A 22,950-nucleotide genomic window follows, 5' to 3' on the forward strand; every position below is an offset into this window, starting at 1 on the left:
CCCTCCCTTGCTGTAGGACATTCCCCTCCAGGAGATGCTTCCCCCATCTCCCTCTCCTCTCCCCCCTCTCTCACTCCTCCCCTCCCCCTGCTCTCCTCCCCCTCCCCAGACCACTTCCCCCAGTAGCAGCTCCTCCCAGGACAGGGGGCGAGCCTGCCATTCCTGGGCCCTGCTGTACACACACTAACTGAATAATTGGGCACTTAAAGTACATTAACACTGGAGGGAGAGAGAAGGAGGACCAGGGGGTTCACCAGATGAGATGTTGACTGATGTGCTCCACATGATAGAGCATCTCCAGGAGAGGGGGGAGGGGAGGAGGGGAGGGGAGGGGAGGGGAGGGGAGGGGAGGGGAGGGGAGGGGAGGGGAGGGGAGGGGAGGAGGGGAGGAGGGGAGGAGGGGAGGAGGGGAGGAGGGGTGGGGTGGGGTGGGGGCAGGGGGGTGGACAACACAATGGTCCTCAACAGAGATCTGTCAAGACCATGATCACAAGTTTGTCTGTCTGGACTGTGGAAGAACTTCGTATCCGTCAGGCTGGGGTCATGCAGGACCAGGCTGAGACACTCCAGAACATCAGCATCTAAGGGAGCCAGATGGCTGAGCGCTAAAAGAATTGGGTTAGTAATCCGAAGGTTGCTGGTTCGATTCCTGGCCATGAAAAATGACGTTGTGTCCTTGGGCAAGGTACTTCACTCTGTCTACCCTGTCTGCTAAATGACTAAATGTAATCTCTCAACAGTGTGGAAACACATCAACAGTAACGTCAGGTCACTGACAGGAGAAGCTGACAAACATTTATTTTTCCTGCCAATGTGGACACAAAAACTCAACTGTGTCACACTGCACAGTTTAAAAAAGTGTAGTCAGCATTTCAGTTTTTACCAGTCTTTTTAAACATGAGTACTTGAGTGAGGGATGTGTGTACTTTTGCCATCTCTGATGCAGACAGCAGGAGTTACACTCCTGTAAAAACTGTCCCAGATTGTTATAAAAATATCTTTGGATCATAGCTTCACACTTTTAAATCAATCGACCAATGAAGTTTAAATAAAACACCCCAGACACAGACACTAGCTAAACAGAAGGTCATTTGTTTCAAGCCATGCACCAGTGGCTCAGAACAGTTTAAACAGTTTGTACAAACTAAAGTACGACAAACTAAATTTGTCTTGTGAGCATGTACACATACTGGTAATGGGAAATAATATAGTCTAATAAAACCTACTTAGGTTTGGTCATTATTTCTGTTCCTAAACATGTTACGGCTCATGGTGTAACTCAGTGGAAGAACACTTAACTGCAGATCACACGTTTGCAGGGTCAAATCCCCCCTGTACCTTGCATCAGATTAAAATGAACAACAAACACATTCATATTATTAAAAACTATTTTTGCCTCGTCAAATCCAAGTCTGTCTGAAGGCAATCTGAGGTGGCCAAACTCCTGATAGATTCTGACTGGAATTCTGTGCTCTGATCGTCATTGGTTACAATGTGATGAGGAGGAAGTGACATCATCTTGTGCCTTAGATTTAGGAAGTGGATGCAGTGACAGAGAGAGAAAGGCTGGAGTTAGATTCATGTATGAGCCACCTTCAGTCCATACTACTCTACACCCATTCAGGATTTTCCATGATCTCATCTTAGTGACTGACCTCTTTGTGTGTCGAGAAGAAAAAAAGAGAAAAAGTGAAGGTCTCACCTTTAGGGCAGATTCCAGATCCTCCTGTTATGGGGTCAAGGAGAGGTTAACGATTGACCTTTGACCCTCCTCAGACCTCTCACACACTTGGCTGAACCCCAGCCTCACGGACCAGCTCTGTTCACCCTCCGGGTACCAGCTCTGCCCCCTCCCCCATCCTTAACCCCCCTCTCCTCCCGCCTTCCCCCCCAAACATCTTCACATCATTTCATAAGGTTTGTCCACTTATGTTCTTGTAATCTGTTGTCACAGTGAATTTCAGGTTTAGTGTGACCGAATACTACACATGGATGGAGCTGTCTTTTGAAGACAGGATGTTGTAGTGTCGTAAAGATCTACAACGGATTAAATGTAAAATCCTCCATTAAATTAAACTTTAATGGAGGATTTTAGGAGTTGTTAATGTGTTTGAGAGGGTCTGTCTGGAAGGCCACTAGGCCTCATCTACAACCCCCCTCCCCCCCCACGCCAGCTCACCCCGTCCTGTTGCAGTCAGCTTTGGCAGAGAGCGAAGTGTTGGGAGGTTGGAGAGGCATTCTTGTCTGAACTGAGACACTTTCATACATGCACCTAAATCACACAAAAAAAACTAGCGCATAAACATATCATAAACATGAATATCCAGACCTCCCACACAGAAGCACACACGTCCATACACACACACACGCACACACACGCACACACACACACATGCACACAGACACGTGTCGTCAGTATGGCAGCATTTCAGGCACAGTGAAGACAAATAATCAGAGTCAAATTCTTTCTCTCTGCCTGTTTCCTGTCCTGGCATCCATCTGCTTACATGCAGGAGAGGACTGGCGCGTCGTCACCAAACACAGGACCACTGTTCATGTACACCAAATAGATAAGAAGTAGTCAAAGTGATAGTGATAGTGATAGTGCATTTAGAAAGTACGGCAGAAGATCAAGGATCAGAAGTGTGTCATTCTACTGAGTTTCAGCCGTCCCCATGCTCTTCCACTGGGCTACATTCTGCCCCTGACATTAATAAAGTGGTTTAACAGCAGGGTAGCCATGTGTGTTTGGGCTCCCCCTGACTGTGACTGATGGATGTGCTCTCTGCAGTGTCTGCTGCCTGGCTGGCCTGAGGGCCCCCACTGCGAGGCCGGGGGCGCTGCAGAGGCCAGAGGCCACAGTGAGGCTGGGGCGCTGCAGAGGCCAGAGGGCTGAGGCCACAGTGAGGCTAGGGGCGCTGCAGAGGCCAGAGGGCTGAGGCCATAGAGAGGCTGGGGGGGCTGAGAGGCCAGAGGGCTGAGGCCATAGAGACGCTGGGGCGCTGCAGAGGCCAGAGGGCTGAGGCCACAGAGACGCTGGGGCGCTGCAGAGGCCAGAGGGCTGAGGCCACAGTGAGGCTGGGGCGCTGCAGAGGCCGGGAAGGCTGGGGCAGATTGGACAGGGTCTGGATGGCTGAGGCTGGAGTGGGGGACTGAGATGGAGGGGGTGGGGGGGTCAAGGTTGGGGGTTTGAACAGGAGAGTTGTAGGGTGATATTGGGGGCATCAGGATGTTAGTGTGTCGCTCTGCCTAGCGTGTAGAAAACCTCACCTCAGTTTGACAAGGATTCTCTGTCTGCTCTCTCCTGATGCTTACTGCTGTATACTGTCATATATACTCCTGTATACTGTCATATATACTCCTGTATACTGTCATATATACTCCTGTATACTGTCATATATACTCCTGTATACTGTCATATATACTCCTGTATACTGTCATATATACTCCTGTATACTGTCATATGTACTCCTGTGTTCTGTCATATATACTCCTGTATACTGTCATATATACTCCTGTATACTGTCATATATACTCCTGTATACTGTCATATATACTCCTGTATACTGTCATATATACTCCTGTGTTCTGTCATATGTACTCCTGTGTTCTGTCATATATACTCCTGTGTACTCAGACCCAAGTGTGTGTGCCTCTAAAGGTCACTAGGTTCTGATCCTGGACCAGCCAGTGAGCCGTCATAAATACCTTCATGGATCTGAACCGGTCCCAGTGGCCAGCTCTCCTCATGTCTGTGACGCTGCCTGGCTCTGACAGCTCTTTTGCCGACACTGAACTCCCATTCCTGCCAACAGCAGGGCTGGCAGGAATGAAAGAATGACTGAAATCTAAGTCTGTTTTATGTTTCAAAGGGTTATTGGCACAAAGATGCCCTGCTAGTATATTTAATACTGACCATACAATACTATGTATAAGATGCATATATTTTTATAGAACATTAAGACCTGTTCTCTAAAAAGCATTTCGAAAACACACTTCAGAGCTTCATCTGACAACTGTGTTTTATAGTAACGTGAAGAACATGTCAAACTTGCTTTTCCTTCCTAAGGTTAAGACTTGTATTCACTGCTTGTCTGTTTCTGCTTCATCCTGTTCTGTACAGATGTGGGTCGTCCATTAGCAGCTCCTGTCTCCACAACAGCAGCCGTGCTGATGTGAAGCAGATATATGACTAGAGGACCACAACACATGAAGCCCCAGCCAAGTCACCCAGAACAGGCCTTGCAGTGGAGGGTGGGGTCCTGGGTGGGCCCCTGGGGCCAACCAAGCAGGCTCCAGACACGGACGTGTCATCCTGGGGGATCCAGACATGAGGGGGAAGGGGGGTTGATGGATGGCTCTGGTCATTACTACTGTAGACAGAGGGAGGAGGGGGATTTACTAGAAAGAGCTGTGCTGCGCCATTTTACAGTAGGCCTCTGCTGCCTCTATTGTCTCTATACTGCCTCTATACTGCCTCCTGTGCCTCCCCCAGTCCTCCCAAGTCAACATTCCTCCATCCTGGTCTCACAGCTGGTCCCCTGCTCCCACATTCTTGCCCCCTCCCAGACAAAGGGACAATATTGGCTCTGTCTGCCAGTGCTGGATGGATCTGCCCGTCTATAGGATGCAGGGGGCCCAGACACAGCCAAACTGGCAGAGGGGCTTCACAGTGGGTGAGGTCGCACACGGGGTCACATTCTGATGTCCGGAGGCATCCCTGACAGCACCATGAAAGGACAAGCAGGTCTGGCAACAGAGCGGAGCATCAGGCCAGGCGGCGCGGAGCGCCAGGGAAGCTTCCAGCCTCTCTGCTTTTGGAGCCGCACTTATCAGCCCAGCCCGGGCAGCGCGGCCTAGCCCGGTCCTGCCCAAGCTGGGCAGCGGCACAGCCTCCCTTCTCAGGAATGTTGCACTGTGGTGTGTGAGCAGGACAGGTTCAGATGACTCATCTGTCCTCGGTACGTATCACAGCAAGACGGACACTGATCTGGTCAACAGCTGGACCTGGGCACAAGAGGGTACATTTTGATAGCTGTCAGAATGTGACCTTCCTGTTACATGGCTGAAAATGTCTGACACATGTGGAATAAATTGCAATTTCCTGTGTGCTTACATTATTTACTAATCAATAGAACTAGTCATTGGATTCTAGTTAGTATCTTCTCATGTAAGCTTGCTATTAATAAGAGTAGATTGTGTCAGGGTTAATAGATGTTCGGGATCAGGAGAAAGTACTGGCTAAATGTTTCTTGTCATGTCTACAAGGAGAGCTCCAACTATGACCTCTCTGGTCATGTGTGGTCATGTGTTGGGAGCAGTGAATCTCTTTCTCTAAGATTGTTGTGACGTCATTACTGCCTGACTGTCACTATCTATGTTTACGTTCTTGTGCCCTATAAAAGATGGTCCTCCGGCCTTCAGAGCTGAGAGACATGATTGACACCAAGCCTGGTGTTGTGTTGTCAGAGCTCTGGTTTTCTCTACAAATCAGCAGATTGATAAATACTTGATAAAAACTTAGTCACTCCGTTTGTGAAGAGACGTACAAAACCCTTCATCACACACCAACTAAACCATTTTGGGGGAGAGGCCAGCAAGAGGGGGGGGGGGGGGGGGGGGGGGGGGCAGCGAGGCCAAACAAGGGGCCTCCAAAAGAGTTGTAGGCGGGTGGCCTAGGGGCAGTGGGGGGCCAGGGGGTAGTGGGGGGCCAGGGGGCAGTGGGGGGCCAGGGGGCAGTGGGGGGCCAGGGGGTAGTGGGGGGCCTAGGGGTAGTGGGGGGCCAGGGGGTAGTGGGGGGCCAGGGGGTAGTGGGGGGCCAGGGGGTAGTGGGGGGCCAGGAGGTAGTGGGGGGCCAGGGGGTAGTGGGGGGCCAGGGGGTAGTGGGGGGCCAGGGGGTAGTGGGGGGCCAGGGGGTAGTGGGGGGCCAGGGGGTAGTGGGGGGCCTAGGGGTAGTGGGGGGCCAGGGGGTAGTGGGGGGCCAGGGGGTAGTGGGGGGCCAGGGGGTAGTGGGGGGCCAGGGGGCAGTGGGGGGCCAGGGGGTAGTGGGGGGCCAGGGGGCAGTGGGGGGCCAGGGGGCAGTGGGGGGCCAGGGGGTAGTGGGGGGCCAGGGGGTAGTGGGGGGCCAGGGGGTAGTGGGGGGCCTAGGGGCAGTGGGGGGCCAGGGGGCAGTGGGGGGCCAGGGGGCAGTGGGGGGCCAGGGGGCAGTGGGGGGCCAGGGGGTAGTGGGGGGCCAGGGGGCAGTGGGGGGCCAGGGGGCAGTGGGGGGCCAGGGGGTAGTGGGGGGCCAGGGGGCAGTGGGGGGCCAGGGGGTAGTGGGGGGCCAGGGGGTAGTGGGGGGCCAGGGGGCAGTGGGGGGCCAGGGGGTAGTGGGGGGCCTAGGGGCAGTGGGGGGCCAGGGGGTAGTGGGGGGCCAGGGGGTAGTGGGGGGCCAGGGGGTAGTGGGGGGCCAGGGGGTAGTGGGGGGCCAGGGGGTAGTGGGGGGCCAGGGGGTAGTGGGGGGCCAGGGGGTAGTGGGGGGCCAGGGGGTAGTGGGGGGCCAGGGGGTAGTGGGGGGCCAGGGGGTAGTGGGGGGCCAGGGGGTAGTGGGGGGCCAGGAGGTAGTGGGGGGCCAGGGGGTAGTGGGGGGCCTAGGGGTAGTGGGGGGCCAGGGGGTAGTGGGGGGCCAGGGGGTAGTGGGGGGCCAGGGGGTAGTGGGGGGCCTAGGGGTAGTGGGGGGCCAGGGGGTAGTGGGGGGCCAGGGGGCAGTGGGGGGCCAGGGGGCAGTGGGGGGCCAGGGGGTAGTGGGGGGCCAGGGGGTAGTGGGGGGCCAGGAGGCCCGAGGCAGGATTAAATCACCTCTGTGCATAAGGTAGCAAGCTTAACTTTGTTTTGTGAAATTTTATTTATTTTGTTGCAGGTGCTTTACATGAGTGCATTTTATATTGAATCTGCTTCCAACTGAAATGAAAGATACAACTAAAACATAGAAATAAAGCCTAGAATATACACAACAAGCATTGGAGAATGTACACTTGGGAAACCATATATATTTTTTCTTTTACAAAAGAACCCAAATATGCATGTACATTCCTAAAGGTCAAGTCATAATTAGATTTTACAAAAATACTACATTTGCTGTACAAAACATGAACCCCTAACACCTCAAAAGAGCAACAAACTACAATACAATCCTCCAAGATTAGGTTAAGTATCCCAAGTCTTTTCATAGGCGACCAACTTAAATACATTTGAAAAGGTATCCTAATGAAACACTTTCCCTGAATGATTCTGTTCTTCGTGGAAAGTGGAGGAGTTGAGGCTAGGAGACTCAGCACCCTCTGGTGGGCATACTAAGACTCATCTTCCTGACACTTGCATTGGCTTGGATTATATACACACACAACACATTTCTACTGTCTTGGGGGCAGATGTGTGTTACAGAACTTGGGGCCTGAAATTAAATGAAAAGGAAACAGATCTGAGAGAACGTGCTCAAAAAAATTAGGAGAAAATAAATCACATTAATGCGTTTGAAAACGCATCGTCATACAAGCAGCACGAGGTTTTAGTAGCGTGATGTTGTTATTCACACCTCGTCCATCCTGCTTCAGTTCACATCCTCACAACTGGCTCGTCTACGTCAGAAGAGCGCCCTCTTCAGGACGCGAGAGCCATGACGCCAGTGGCTGATCTAGACGACAGACAGAGGGAGAGTGAGGAAGCTTCTAAAACACACACATCACCTGGGAGCATCGGTCAATGCAGACAAGCCCGTGTCTAGTTCAGCGTTGGAGGGTTCTCTCTTCAGACCCCACATGAGTCCTTACTCCATGTTGCTCTTCAGCTGGTGGACGGTGCGCTTGTCCAGGTAGCGGCAGAAGAGGGTGAGCAGGTTGGAGGGCAGAAGAAGAGGCTCCACCAAGGCACTCTGGGATAGCTGCCAGGCCACCTGGAAGACCGTGTCTGTCCTGAAGACAGGAAGAGGATGTGTTTAAAAACAGGAAGCAGATTCACCGTTTCTACCCAGCCACTGAGCTAGACCATACGGTACAGGCAGCAAAACGACAAATCAAATAATCCAAATAATAATAATAAATCAAATTTTTTATAAAAATACTTTTTGTAATAAATATTTTTTTGAAAATATTTGTTCAACTCTTTTTCTGAAATATATGTTTTAAACTTCTTTTTTCCAACCTTACGAAACTTTTCTCTAATTATGGGGGGGGACTTTGTTTTTAAACTTTTTCCCCCCAGACAGTGAAAGGAAAGAGACAGGAGAGGAGAACAGATGCCTAAATAGAGTAGACTAAAGCAGAGCACAAAACAGTACAACAGAGTTTAGTAGAATCCTCATCAAGTATGCAAACTTTAGTAAAAAACATTCTTATAAAAAAAAATATATATATGTATATACATATGTATTTGTAAAAAAAAAAAAAAAAAAAAAAAAAAAGCATGGAGGCTTCCTCCATCGTTGTGTAGTGGTGTAACCAGGAGTCATACCAGGTCTCAAAGTCTCCGATGCTGGGCTCCAGGGGAAGGTCTGAGGATAGCAGCCTCTCTCCCTGGGAGAGGAGAGCGTACCAGCAGTGACAGCCCAAACTGAGGAGAACCAGGACACACAGAAGTGTTGTTCCACTCAAGATACTGCAGAGCTAACCAGGTACAGATGCTACACTACTCGAACCTAGGTTATGATGTGTATAAACAGTTCAAACACAACTATATGTACATGTACGTTGTTCAAAAGTCTTAAAGAATAACTTAATGGGTACGTAATAGCTCAAGTGTAACAAATAACCTTGTTCTGACAGGCTAGCGTGAGGCTCTCGCTGTTCTTAGAGGACAACGTCAGGTTTCTGAGCACGCCGATGAGCTGGCTGAAGGTCAGGCCTCCAACCACAGAACGGAGAGCAGGGTACAACACAGGCAGAGCCTGCAGGTAGACACATGAAACAGCATGGAGTCAGGTCAGGGTCGGTAGCATGTTTACATTGCTACTCTTTCAACAGAAGATTCCATGCAAAGCCACACACGTAAAGTGCATCCAGAGAAACCAGCAGAGGACCAAGGATCAGAAAACCAGAGGAGGACCAAGGATCAAAGAAACCAGCAGAGGACCAAGGATCAGAGAAACCAGCAGAGGAGCCAAGGATCAGAAGGGCACAGTTCCAACAGGAGCTCATGGTCAGAGTCGAGGAAGGGTGTGTTGGCAGGGAGGCGTGATGATTGGTCGACCTCGTCAGGCAGGCGTGGTGATTGGTCTACCTCGTCAGAGTCCCTGCTCATCAGGACGGGCAGGTGAGCAGTCACCTCGCGCAGGACGTGCAGAGCGGCATCATGGGACAGGAAGGGGAGGAGTCGAGCCAGAAGGCGCTTCCCCTTGGAGACCAGGAGAACAGGAAGGAAACTCTTCCCCCGCCTCCCTACGAAACCACACAGCGCAACAGCCAATCACCCAACCGCAGATCAGCCAACCGCAGATCCTACTAGTCCATGTTGATGCAAGGAGCTGTGAGAGGAGCCTGCGCCCCCTGCTGGACTCACAGAGCGTCAGGGTGCTGCAGCTGGGAATAGAGCTGCTCCACCTTTCTCTGAGTCTTTTCCACCAGCCTCCTCTCCTCCGTCTCCCCCAGCACCACACTCTTCAATCTCTGGGCTTCCTCTACATCCAGCATGACCACAAACAGCTACAGAACACACACACTCAGGGAGGGACACCTCATCACTGTTGGTAACAGCTCAGGTGACTCGGCAGCAGAGTCTGACCTTCTCAATCTTCTTGAGGACCTCCAGACGTTGCTGACTGAGATCCCTGTGTTCCTGTGCAGGGGCAACTTCCTGTTTGGTATGGAATGATGTTCAGGTGTGCAGATCATGTTCAGGTATAATGGATATTGTTTTAAGGTTATGTGCCCCCTGCTTCACCTCACTGGGACAGTAGGCCTGGACGGCATTGATGGCCCGTCGAGGCGAGTAACACGTCGACACGGCAACTTGACCCCAAGGAGCCTTCGATGTGCAGCACTGAAGCATAACCAGAACACCACTCAGAACCAGCAGAAACCCAGGGAACCGCTGGGGTCGAAATCAGCCTGCTGGAGGAGCTGTCCTGCAGGCACCTACCCTGGCGTGTAGGAGTCAGCCTTGGTGACATAGGGCGTGGTCAGCTTGGGAGGGTCTCTCTTGCTCCCCCGGAGCCCTAGCTCCTCCTCCGCCAGCTTGGCCTCCATCCTTCGGTAATACTCCTGTCAGAGGGACACACCGTCACACACACACACACACACACACACACACACACACACACACACACACACACACACACACACACACACACACACACACACACACACACACACACACACACACACACACACACACACACACACACACACACACACACACACACACACACACACACACACACACACACACACACACACACACACACACACACACACACATACATACATACATATATATATATATATATATATATGACAGTGACGGTGTGTCCCTCTGACAGGAGTATTACCGAAGGATGGAGGCTAGTAATATGAAGGTTGCCGGTTCGATTCCCGGTCGAGCTAAAATGATGTGTCCTTGGGCAAGGCACGTCACCCTACTTGCCTTGGGGGAATGTTACTGTACTTAGTGTAAGTTGCTCTGGATAAGAGCGTCTGCTAAATGACTCAATGTAATGCTCCTGTCAGAAGGACGCACAGTCAGGATAATACTCCTGTCAAGAGGGACCTGTCAGCACCCCGGCAAACAGGCCACATGGTTCACCATGGGTTCTGGACTGGTTAGCCTGGGTAACCTACCTGGTAGTATTACTAATTAATGGTACCTGGTAGTAGTAGTTAGTGGTACCTGGTAGTACTAGTTAGTGGTACCGTGTAGTACTAGTTAGTGGTACCGTGTAGTACTAGTTAGTGGTACCTGGTAGTAGTAGTTAGTGGTACCTGGTAGTACTAGTTAGTGGTACCTGGTAGTAGTAGTTAGTGGTACCTGGTAGTACTAGTTAGTGGTACCTGGTAGTAGTAGTTAGTGGTACAGTGTAGTACTAGTTAGTGGTACCGTGTGCAGTACTGAGTTAGTGGTACCGTGTAGTACTAGTTCATAGTGGTACCTGGTAGTAGTAGTTAGTGGTACCGTGTAGTACTAGTTAGTGGTACCGTGTAGTACTAGTTAGTGGTACCTGGTAGTAGTAGTTAGTGGCACCGTGTGTAGTAGTAGTTAGTGGTACCGTGTAGTACTAGTTAGTGGTACCGTGTAGTACTAGTTAGTGGTACCTGGTAGTAGTAGTTAGTGGTACCGTGTAGTACTAGTTAGTGGTACCTGGTAGTAGTAGTTAGTGGTACCGTGTAGTATTAGTTAGTGGTACCGTGTAGTACTAGTTAGTGGTACCTGGTAGTAGTAGTTAGTATGTACCGTGTAGTACTAGTTAGTGGTACCGTGTAGTACTAGTTAGTGGTACCGTGTAGTACTAGTTAGTGGTACCTGGTAGTAGTAGTTAGTGGTACCGTGTAGTACTAGTTAGTGGTACCGTGTATGTGCATGCTGAGTTAGTGGTACCGTGTAGTACTAGTTAGTGGTACCTGGTAGTAGTAGTTAGTGGTACCGTGTAGTACTAGTTAGTGGTACCGTGTAGTACTAGTTAGTGGTACCTGGTAGTAGTAGTTAGTGGTACCGTGTAGTACTAGTTAGTGGTACCGTGTAGTACTAGTTAGTGGTACCGTGTAGTACTAGTTAGTGGTACCTGGTAGTAGTAGTTAGTGGTACCGTGTAGTACTAGTTAGTGGTACCTGGTAGTACTAGTTAGTGGTACCTGGTAGTACTAGTTAGTGGTACCTGGTAGTAGTAGTCGTCCAGGTGAGGGTTCTCGCTCTGCAGCTGGATCATCTGCAGCCTGATGATCCAGTCCTTCTCCTTTGGGGACATCAGATGACAGTAGGGGTCCCAGCCCCATCTGCATTTCCTGAGGGGGGAGGGGGGAGGGAGTGTCATTACCGACCTCTGCTAGCACCAGGGCCAACCAGCCAGCAGGGCTAGCCAGCCACTAGGACCAAACAAACTAAATAAATATGAAATAAAAGTGGACCGGGCTGACAGGATGGTCACCCACCTCTGAGATCTCTGCTGTCGTTGGCTCAGCAGACGCCTGTGCTGTGGATGGAGCTGAGTCACTGGGCCTGGGATCCTGGAGGGAGAGGGACACACAGATACAGAAAGTACGGCAGAAACTCCATCACCAGAAGTGCGTAGTTCTAACAGGATTAGAGGGATCTGAGCCGAGGGGTCTCTGCATACTCAGTGCCCACATCTCAGCTCCCAGGTACAGGGCAACAGTAACATCTCAGCTCCCAGGGACAGGGCAACAGTAAGCATCCCAGCTCCCAGGTACAGGGCAACAGTAAAATGTGTGCAATATTGCATAGTATGGTGCAGCCAAGTCATATTTGATGAAACAACATTAAATTCCCATGTGTGGTGTGAGACACTGGTACGACGAAGCACGCTTTAAAAGGAGTGGGACTCCCAGTACCTGACAAAGGACGCGTTAAAGGAGTTCAGATTCCGGTACCTACGAAGCGTGGCGACACGGTTACACGACTGAGTCACGGTCAGGAACGCCAGGGGCTGCACAGGTACCTGAATTGCTGCAGGGGATTGGACGAGGGGCTGTAAAAGGGGGAGGGTCTGGGTGAGTTGGCGCCGAAGCGCAGCTGCATCATCTTGGGGGTGGAGGGGCAGGGGCGGCTGGCCGGGGAGCAGGAAGTCTACAGTCTGTCGTGAGAAGACACGTCATCATCAATCAATTAATGTTTATCTATATAGCACATTCAAAAACAATATTACATTGGATCTTTTTGCTGCACTGTACTATCTGTACAGCATGAAACTGGAGTAGGAAGGAGGAGGGACCTGGTTGGAGTACTGCTGCGGGCTCAAAGGCCGCCGGGTGATGATGGGAGAGCCGTGCGTCATAGGAGACATCTGTAACCAAGACAACACACGAGGAGGCCTTGAGCAGAAGTCCCTGGACCATCTGGACCCCCACAGACAGACATCAAGCCTTCATCAACCCTTCACCTGAGAAGGGCAGCGCAGGCCAAACGGCCCCCTTGGGGTCCCTCTCCTGCCCCTGGTGGACTGGAGGAGGTAGGGTGCCTGCAAGCCTCGGTCGATATCACACACACGATGGCGTTGTCCTGTGAGAGAAGCCGTGTTACTGGCCGGCTGTGACAAAGGTGAAACCTGCGATTGGAGGAGCAACAGACTGGAGGTACCTGTAGGATCAGGCCTGGGGTGCGTCTGGGACTCCTGTAAGATGGTAACATCCACTACAGAGGAGGATGGTGGAATAATTTATCATTAGCAGACGCTTTTATCCAAAAAGAAGTACAGGGGGGGATTTAAACCCTGGGACCTTTATTTCTGCTCTAACCACAGTTGTACCCATCCCCATGCTCTGGAGAGGCAAAGACTCACAGCATCTGGATCAAGAGCGTCCCAGCGGGATATGGTCCCACAGTCCAGGATGGCGCTGTCCAGACTCTGGAAAACACCACCTCACGTCACTGGACTGGCTTACAGGCTAGCTAGACACTGCCCTGGCTTACAGGCTAGCAGGTTAGCTAGACCCTGGACTGGCTAGCAGGCTAGCTAGACCCTGGGACTGGCTAGCAGGCTAGCTAGACACTGGACGGGCTTACAGGCTAGCTAGACACTGGACTGGCTAGCAGGCTAGCTAGACACTGCACTGGCTAGCAGGTTAGCTAGACACTGGACTGGCTTACAGGCTAGCAGGTTAGCTAGACACTGGACTGTCTTACAGGCTAGCTAGACACACTAGGAACGGTCTGTATTTACACTAACCGGTATGAACTACTAACGTCACTCACCTTCAGGCTAGGCCGCCCCTCCACTGTTCTCATCACCGCCGGATCTTCAAACATCTGCACCCGGCCTCTCCCCCCTGGCCGGCCCTCAGCCTCTTCCCCCTGGCTGGCTCCAGCCTCTGCCTCGCAGGCCTGGGGGGTGCTGGGGCCTTGGGCTGGGGGGAGAGGGGGAACCGGGAGGCCAGGGGAGGCGAGGCGGGTGGCGCGGGGGGAGGAGGAGATGGAGGCGGCTTGAACTGGAGGAGAGAGTTGGTGGGACCCCCTCCCGATTCCTCCATGTCTACATCAGGGAAGGATCACAAAGTTAGTAGAAAAAATTTAAGAAATTGCGTTGGTTAACCGTTTCTTATTGTTCCCTGCCTTAAAGAACTTCGTGGATGAACCATACCCATGCCAAAAGTCTCTTCATTGTAAAGATCGAAGTCTCTTCATCCTCCTCCGCCATCTCCTGGAGTAATCCTCCCCGTGTCTACCTCCCTCCTCTCCGCTCCAGTCACCTCCGTTTTCTAGCCATTCAGGCGGAGAGACCTTTTCAAATGTCCTTCAAGTAAACGGGGGAAAAGCGGATTCAAATGTTATTATCTGCTGTGGTGAAGTTTCACCGGCATTGTTTAACAGACTGGGACTCCCTTTAATTACGCAAAAAAACAAACGTGAAATTAATAATTACTTCCCATTCAAACGCGACAGGGAACTGCTGCGTTAGATGTGTTAAGAGACATTCCGATGTTTCTACCTGTTGCTTCAACACGTGTAGTTGTTTTCATAACCTAGCGTTAATTATGACCTACAGTAGCCTCCAACGTAGCTAGTTTAACACAACATTTCAATGCGCATAAAGGAATATTATAACTTACTTTTTGTTTTGAGGCACTCATGTATAATCTTTAAAGATATATGATTCATATAAGCTCACGTCCGTCAGTATGTCTCCGATCTGTCTGTGCTCGAGCGTGTCTGCGATCTCATTAGCGTATTTAAATGAGCACACCTGTGAAGGCGCGCAAGCGGGAGGACACTGGGCATGCGTAGAATCTTTTGATATAGCCTACATATTTGACAGATAGATCTGACATAGATTTAAGGATACATTAACTGGTCAGCGGTGCAGAAGTTGTCCTGTCTGACTGTTAAAGCCACCCCGTAACAAAGGGTGCGCTATCATCCAGGAGGATTACCTGTGTATCAAATCCCAGCCAAATAAATCAGACTGTTAGCGTGGATAATAATAATACAGCTTTTTATATGCCTGGCATGTTTTCACTTCGTTCTAAGTAATAAGTAAAATATATATTAAACTCAAATTTCAGGGCAAAAAAAGACTTTATTAATCTTTGGCAGTTTTTTTTAATTTTTATAATTGCATAGCAAAATTGTGAGAATATAAAAACATCTTTGGCACTATTAAAATGGCGATGCATAATAGTCCGTTACACAACATACTTAACATACATAATACATAGTATAATGCATTAGCAGTGACAATTATATTTTTGTAATATAAAGCAAATATATTAAATGGGTTTCACTTGCACTATATACAGTACAAGTCTTTTTCATTAAAACCTTACTTTGGCATTCAATAACTCATCTCTCCAATCCTTCTTTTGTTGAACAATTCAGTGGTCAATATTCAATTTGAATCAATACAGTACATGAATGAATTGAAGTACAACACCATAAACGTTTTTAATATCTTTTTTGTAAAATCATGGCTTTAGTCCTGACTAGTCTCTCTCAGGTGTGGAGTTCACCTCAGGGGGGGCAGGGGGGGGTGAGGGGGGGGGGTTAGCCGAAGAGCTTGATGAAGCAGGGGTTGCAGTAGGGCTTGTTCTCCTGCTCCTTGAAGCAGCCCTTGCTGAGCGGCTTGAGGCAGAAGTGGCAGACCAGGTGGTGGGGGTGGAACTTGGCGCCCATGGCGGTGATGCAGCGGCCCAGGATGGGCTGCTGGCACGCCTGGCACAGGCTGCCCCGGGACTGGTGGTAGTGGGCCTCACACAGCGGCTGGCCCTCGTGCTCGAAGAAGCTGCCGTTCACGAACGGGCTGTAGCACTCCTGGGGGGGAGAAAGGGGGGTTAGGGTGAGGTTTGGAACGGTGAGGTAGGGGAGGTCGGGAGACTGGACAGGAAGGATGTGAGGGTGAGGTAGGGAGGGGGTGAGACAGCGTTCCTCCACTCACCCTGCACACAAAGCAGTGTGGGTGCCACAGAGCGCTCAGAGCTGAGATGTAGTTCTCCAGGACGGGGCTGGGAGCAGCCCTGGCAGTGTGAGGCAAACAGAGACAGGAAACACTGCTGGCAGTACTGCTGGCCCTCGCGGTCATGGAAACCTGCAACACAGGGAGAGGGGGGTAGGGGGTGAACATCTGATTCTAGCGTTTCGGATTCAATTTTTGAATTTGAGATTTGTTTGGGAGGAAAAGAGAGAAGAGGGGAGAGGAGGAGAGTTGGGCTCTGTAAGTGGACCACAGCAGAATGAAAAGATCTATAAAAGTTCATCACAATACAATGAGAGAGCTTGTTTTCAGGCCCTGTAGCTATGCTTGCCGGACTCGAACCCTCACCCCAGCGACATCACCAACACCACCCTCAGACCAGCACAGCGTGACGTGTTGGAGGAACACAGAACAAAGAGGCTCGGTGAAGCTGGGGTCCCTGTTGTGTTGGACCTGCTCTAGACAGGATGTGCCATGTTTATTACCTTCCTCCCCAAACGCCCGGCTGCACTTGACGCAACAGAAACACTGCGGATGCCAGTTCTTGTCCAGGGCAGTGACCATCTTCTACAGAAGGAGAACACAAAGTGGGCTTGTAGTTTGAGGGTATAAAAAACACCTTTTCTCACCGCTTTTCTTGTCAATATTAGCTTGATATTAGTTATTTGTGGAACTACATGATGTAATAGGTAAATAAGGGAGTTAAAGTGAGCAAACTTCTTAAGATCAGGGATCGCTAAATATATAGTCCTGTTGAGTCTGGCACACAACTTGCTTGTTCCTCGTAAGTGCACAGTACAGTAGACTCACACACACTCTCACACACACACACACACACACACACTCTCACACACACACACTCTCTCTCACACACACACACACACACACACACACACACACACACACACACACACACACTCTCACACACACACACACACACACACACACGCTGCTCTCACGTTGAGGATGGGCTTGCTGCAGTGTGCGCAGTGAGGGGAGTACAGGGTGAAGTAGTCTGACTCGCAGTACGGCCGCGGTCTGTCCTTCTCAAAGAAGTTTCGACTGCCTAGCTCCGTCTCACACTCGGTACATACAAAGTGTTCTGGGTGCCACACCCGCCCCAGCGCCGTCACCACCTGCAGGGGGCAGGAGTAGGGGCAGGGGCAGGGGCAACAAAGCATTTTACACACATCCTTTGACGTACATAGCAGACCACATTGAGGTGTTTCACAGCACGGCTTGGAGAATGTCCCATGACTCCCTGTGTGTCTCAGCTGAGAGTGAGAGAGCATGTTCACCTGTCCGACCACAGGCTTCTGACAGGCTGAGCAGTTCCCCTTGGAGGAGGTGGGGACACCCTGCCTGCTCAGGTCTGATTGGAGGAGTCCCAGCATACTGTCCAATGAGCCTCCGGATGAGGCCTGGGGGGGGCGGGGCTGGCTGCGTTGGCACAGTGACCACTTGATTGACAGGTGCAGGCGGCTAATAGGAGAGAGGAGCAGTCAGAGAGCAGGAAGTTGATGAGCAGTTCAGATGTGCTACTTGGCAGACTGGCAGACTTTGGAGGGAGACAGAGAAACAGGTTTGAGAAGAACGACTGGAGTCTCAAGAGAGAGAGGTTTGTGTGTGTGTTTGTGTGTATGAGTGTGTGTGTGTGTGTGAGTGTGTGTGTGTCTCACCGTGCTCTGGACTCTGAAGTCAGACAGGGAGGCCATAAGCTTGTCCAGCTCCAGAGTGGCTGAAGTGGCTGAGAAGGCTTCACTGGGCTGGAGAGGACAAGTTAGGGTTAGTTCAGCTCAGTGGTTAGAGCATGTGACTGCAGATCAAGAGGTTGCAGGTTTGAATCTCCCCTGGTTGTCACTCTGGTGTCTGCTGACTGAACCCTCCTGTAGGTGTGAGTACAGGTGTGTGTACAGGTGTGTGTACAGGTGTGAGTACAGGTGTGAGTACAGGTGTGTGTACAGGTGTGTGTACAGGTGTGAGTACAGGTGTGAGTACAGGTGTGTGTACAGGTGTGAGTACAGGTGTGAGTACAGGTGTGTGTACAGGTGTGAGTACAGGTGTGAGTACAGGTGTGTGTACAGGTGTGAGTACAGGTGTGTGTACAGGTGTGAGTACAGGTGTGTGTACAGGTGTGAGTATAGGTTTGAGTACAGGTGTGTGTACAGGTGTGAGTACAGGTGTGAGTACCTGGAGGAGAGGGAAGGCCCCTGGAAGTCTTTCATCTCGTCCTTCTTAGAGGGAAACTGAGCCAGGATCTCATCTATAGCAGAACACATCAGCATGCTCATTACTCCACTAGGCTGCCTGACCTAGGCCTACATATCCCGTCAGGCCCTGACCTGGCTGACCTGTGATGTTGAACTGCGTGGCGTTGAGCTCCTGCAGCAGGTGGTCCAGTTCACTCAGACCCGCCCCCCAGCCCCGCCCCCAGCCCCGCCCCCAGCACGGAGGACGAGGAGAAGGTGGGGGGGGGAGGCTCCACTGCACGGGGCGAGCGAGGCTTGTTTACTGTACTGGTGGAGGGAGAGACAGAGAGAGAGAGAGAGAGAGAGAGAGAGAGAGAGAGAGAGAGAGAGAGAGAGAGAAAGAGAGAGGGAAGAGAGAGCAGGGAGGGAGGGAGGGAGGGAGGGAGGGAGGGAGGGAGGGAGGGAGGGAGGGAGGGAGGGAGGGAGGGAGGGAGGGAGGGAGGGAGGGAGGGAGGGAGGGAGGGAGGAAAAAATAAATAGACAAAGAAAGAGAAGGTGTAATCTTAACTAAAGACATGGTCATACTGTGAGAAACTCAATATCAGGTTGGAAAAAATCAGATTCAAGTGACTCCTAAACAAATTATGTTTCTACTGTTTCTGCCAAGGGTGGTGAGGCTGTGGACGCAGCTGGATAAATTACTTTTACTTTAGCAAGAAAGTAAGGAACTAAAATCCGAGACCTACACATAATTTCCTGTTACCGACACAACATGAATCAGACTCGTGTCAGCAGGTGTTACCTGTACAGCTTCTCTGGGACTGGGTTCTTCGAGCCGTTGGACTTCATGGCAGCTGAAACCGTCTGGAGAAAGAGGAGGAGCATGAGACCCAGCTGTACAGGAAAATTGCTGCTAAACAAATACACGGCAGTGCATTGCATTATGGTTACATGAACCTCCATGTACACACATGGCAACGCCATGTGCTATATAGTGACACAGTAGTTACATTCAAGTGTTCCTGAATCCAGGATCCAGTTACCAGCAGTGAAGCTGGGCTGCCTTGGTTCTTCTCATCTTTGCTTGCATCTCTCCTGTCAGAGCATCACTTATGTTAGGCATGCTCTGCTGCATACTGGGGGGAGGGGGGGGGCAGGAGGCTCTCCTACCTGCTGGGGGGTGTAGGCCGGGGGCGGGGGCCTGGGCTGGGCAGGGTCCTGGGGGGCGGAGGTTGCAGGGTCAGGGGCCACTGGAGGGTCAGAGGTCAGCAGGACAGGACACCTGGCTAGAGGAGAGGTGGTGTTCTCCAGGTCAGCTAGGAGGGCATACTGATGAGGGGGGGGGAGGGGAGGAGGAGAGAGGAGGGGAAGAAGAAGAAGTGGAAAGGCGGAGAGGAGAGAGGAGAGGATGGCTCTGTAAGTGGAGACGAACACATTGTCCTTCAGACTAAAACGGTTATCTATACAAAGGTTTATTATCATGGGTTGGACTCATGCTAGCTGAAGTGATGAAGAGACCGTGATGAGAGATGAAGGGGAGACCATGATGAGAGTTGAAAGGGGAGACCATGATGAGAGATGAAGGGGAGACCGTGATGAGAGATGAAGGGGAGACCATGAGATGAGAGATGAAGGGGAGACTGGTAGAGAACAACACAGGGAGAGGTGGATGCTGGGACACTACATGCTGACAGAGAAACACACTGACAGTTACGTACCAAAGACAACAATACGAGGACTGAGAGGGTAGTTAGGTGGCTCAGGCAGTCCTGAAGGGAGACAGACACACTCACTGACCAATGGGTCAGCAATACAAACAAGCAAACACCAATCAGTTGCAGCAAAGAGGACAAAGAGAGGCGGGCAAATCAGACGGAAGGTTAAACTGACCAATCAGAAGAAGACAAGAGAAAGCGGGAACCATACACACATCAAATGACATGAATGAAAAATACTAAAGTTCACTTTCAGAACAGAACATTTAGGTCTCGTATCTCCCCTGCCTCTGAGAGAAGGAAACCAAAGAGGAAGGCTGGGAGGACAGATACTCCAGTCTCCTCCTCCCTTTGCCCTGCTCCCAAATGTCACTCAGGCTAGGGTAACCACCCAGAGCAGTTAACAGTATTCCTCCACGCTGCAGTTCACCACCATGTCATACATCCCTTTACCTGGAGACCAGAGTTAAAGGATAAGTTAACTCTGCATGACATCAGCAGTCATCCTCAACTAGGAGGGGTAGGAAAGTGAATACTCTGCACAATACAAAACAGCATCTCAGTCTCAATCTGCCTTTCCCTAACCTTTCCCTATCCCTAAACCTTTCCCTAACCTTTCCCCTAGCCCTAAACCTTTCCTTAACCCTTTCCCCTATCCCTAAACCTTTCCCTAACCCTTCACCTAGCACTAGCACCTTTTCCTAACCCTAGCCCTCGCATAAACGTGGCACTGCAGGGCCTGGCTGGTCAGACCTGCCCCACGGTGACTCACTTTCTCTCTAACGTGGAGGGAACCTGACTCAACACACTCTCTCAAACACACACACTCTCAAACACACACACTTTCCCTTTCTCTCCCCCTATCTCTCTTTCTCACACACACACTTAAGTGACTGGACTGCTCATATAAGGAGCTGAAGTTCTCTGAATGGGAGTTATGCCCATATTTAGATCTGTGTGGAGTGTTAGCCTTGGCCTGGTCTCCTCCACGCCTGGCCTGGCTGAATCTCTGGCCAGGCAAGAGGACTGACAACAGCATAAACACACCAACATAAACACGGAGGGTCTGTTTGACAAACACACTAGCAGTCACCCGGCAACTAAACCTTGATGTGCAATCCAATCCAGATGCAGACATTCCTCCTGATGCTTGCTAAGCACAACCCTACCTGGTCTGAAATATGTTCGAGCACACACACACACACAAGCTGAACGTCCGACAGAAGCTCTGATGACTGTTCTGTTCTCTCTGGTGCAGAAACCCTTCTATTTTCATTTAACTTTGCGGCTTTAGAAATAGCAGTTTGTCCCCCTGGGCTATTTCAGTGCTTCTCTGGCTGAGTGCGGGCAGTGCTCCTGGGCTGGGGCTGAACATCTCTGACAGAGCTGGTGCTGTCTCTCAGGTCAGAAACATGTTTAACGTTTCTCTCTGCCTGTTTATTGCCGGAGATGAGAGGAAGCTGTGAAAGACTTGTCTGTTAACAACAGTCACACTCCTCGCTGAAGACTTGGAATGAAAGCACAGATTTCCCAGAATCCAATCACACCTCATACTTCCACGGACTATAGACTGATAGGTCCCGCTGTGGGTTGACTAAACCTAATTTCAGAACATGGATTGAGTTAGTGATTCCTGTTGGAGACTGTTCTGACCTACAGCCAGCTCCTGTGAAGCCAGGTTTTAGCTCTAGTCCCTGTTAGAGCTAGCAAACAAAACACCCAAAATTTAGCTTTTCCTGTTGCTTGTGCGCTCTCTCTCCCCTCTCTCCCCCCCCCCCCCCCCCACACACACACACAAACTAAAAAATCTATGTTTAGAGAATAACAAGATTAGAAGAAGCCCCTACACTTAATGTGGTTCTATTGTGTGCAACGACATTCAGGTTTTATGAAACAGATGTTTCTATCAAGGGTGAAAGACTACCAAACTCAGTGTAGACTTCAACTGGTGTAGTTCTTGCTCCAGAAATCTGATAACTCACTCGAGACAGTATTAACATCTGGGGTTGTTATATGTCTTAATATGGTAAAATCAACTAATTAAAGAAAAAACGTGATGGTAAAATGGGCCATTTTGTCAGTATTTTCATTGTGTTTAACAATAGCCTACTTTGTCTGCCATTTTTCTTGGTCAATAGATAATCAATGAAACTGATGACAAAACATGTAGATTGTGTTTCCATCATATCAAAATGTCGGATTCCAAGCATCTTAGGCAAAAGAAAAAACTATGTTTTTGCTCCCTTCTTCCTCTGTGCCTATACTCCACCCCTTCTCCCAGTCAGATCCCGTTAAACTGAACACGTCGCTAATGTTTCCCATGAAGGACATTTTGTAATACATACCCAAATCATCCATGGTATCTCAAATGAGTTTCTTCCTCTTGATGTGAAAAAACCTGTATTTTGAACAGCATTAGCTTGTTTGGTATTTTATTCTATTGACGGATATCTTCATTAGCCTACCACATGACTAGCTACATTAAATCAGTAACGGCGCTATTGTCTGCGTTGGCCCTGGAGGAACTTTTTGGATACCGTTATCCGCCAGCAGCGGGTGGATAAAAAGGAGGGCGTCCCTTTTTCTCCTCGGTGGAAGTCTCTTCCTGCAGAATGCCTACCGATGCGACAGACCGGAGAAGGCGTAGTTAAATTATTGCGGTTACAACCCCCCATTACCCCGGCAAATGACGTCACCTTATACATTCCTAGGCCATATTTGGCATACAAAATTTGGGATTTGTAAATGTAGTCCGAAGAACTGTCGGGATAAGAATTAACGTTGATTTATTTATACGAATCCCTATCCAACTTGTGTTTATTTTGTTTTTTAGCCTACCTCAATTTAGGTTAAACACAGTCAGGCAGGTCAAAATCGCATTTACAGTAGGCCTGCCTGTTGCTCATCAAAAGGGAACTTCGTTCTCAGCACTGCGGGATCCT

The 22,950-nt window shown here is 50.3% G+C and overlaps 2 protein-coding genes across 2 annotated transcripts; both read right to left on the reverse strand.

Moving 5' to 3' along the window:
* Positions 1-6,873: 6,873 nt before the first annotated feature.
* Positions 6,874-14,915, reverse strand: patl2 (PAT1 homolog 2). The gene is given in 24 exon segments (XM_084670412.1): positions 6,874-7,672; positions 7,809-7,949; positions 8,488-8,567; positions 8,569-8,586; positions 8,786-8,920; positions 9,253-9,406; positions 9,532-9,674; positions 9,754-9,821; positions 9,918-9,987; positions 9,989-10,033; positions 10,107-10,232; positions 11,839-11,965; positions 12,113-12,187; positions 12,640-12,767; positions 12,913-12,984; positions 13,081-13,172; positions 13,175-13,199; positions 13,278-13,331; positions 13,480-13,545; positions 13,893-14,169; positions 14,250-14,302; positions 14,305-14,354; positions 14,357-14,430; positions 14,881-14,915. Coding segments are annotated over 24 exon segments (2,142 nt in total). The 3' UTR covers positions 6,874-7,638.
* A 297-nt stretch (positions 14,916-15,212) lies between these two features.
* On the reverse strand, positions 15,213-22,640 carry LOC146259317 (transforming growth factor beta-1-induced transcript 1 protein-like). Its single transcript, XM_084671174.1, is given in 15 exon segments — positions 15,213-15,944; positions 16,069-16,134; positions 16,136-16,218; positions 16,590-16,671; positions 17,064-17,240; positions 17,403-17,538; positions 17,540-17,586; positions 17,784-17,865; positions 18,295-18,367; positions 18,456-18,522; positions 18,524-18,620; positions 19,096-19,157; positions 19,464-19,621; positions 20,012-20,062; positions 22,354-22,640. Coding segments are annotated over 15 exon segments (1,461 nt in total). The 5' UTR covers positions 22,367-22,640; the 3' UTR covers positions 15,213-15,677.
* Positions 22,641-22,950: the final 310 nt, after the last annotated feature.

This window comes from Hypomesus nipponensis, chromosome 13, assembly GCF_054491055.1.
Source record: "Hypomesus nipponensis isolate SF chromosome 13, ASM5449105v1, whole genome shotgun sequence".
Classification (NCBI taxonomy): domain Eukaryota; kingdom Metazoa; phylum Chordata; class Actinopteri; order Osmeriformes; family Osmeridae; genus Hypomesus; species Hypomesus nipponensis.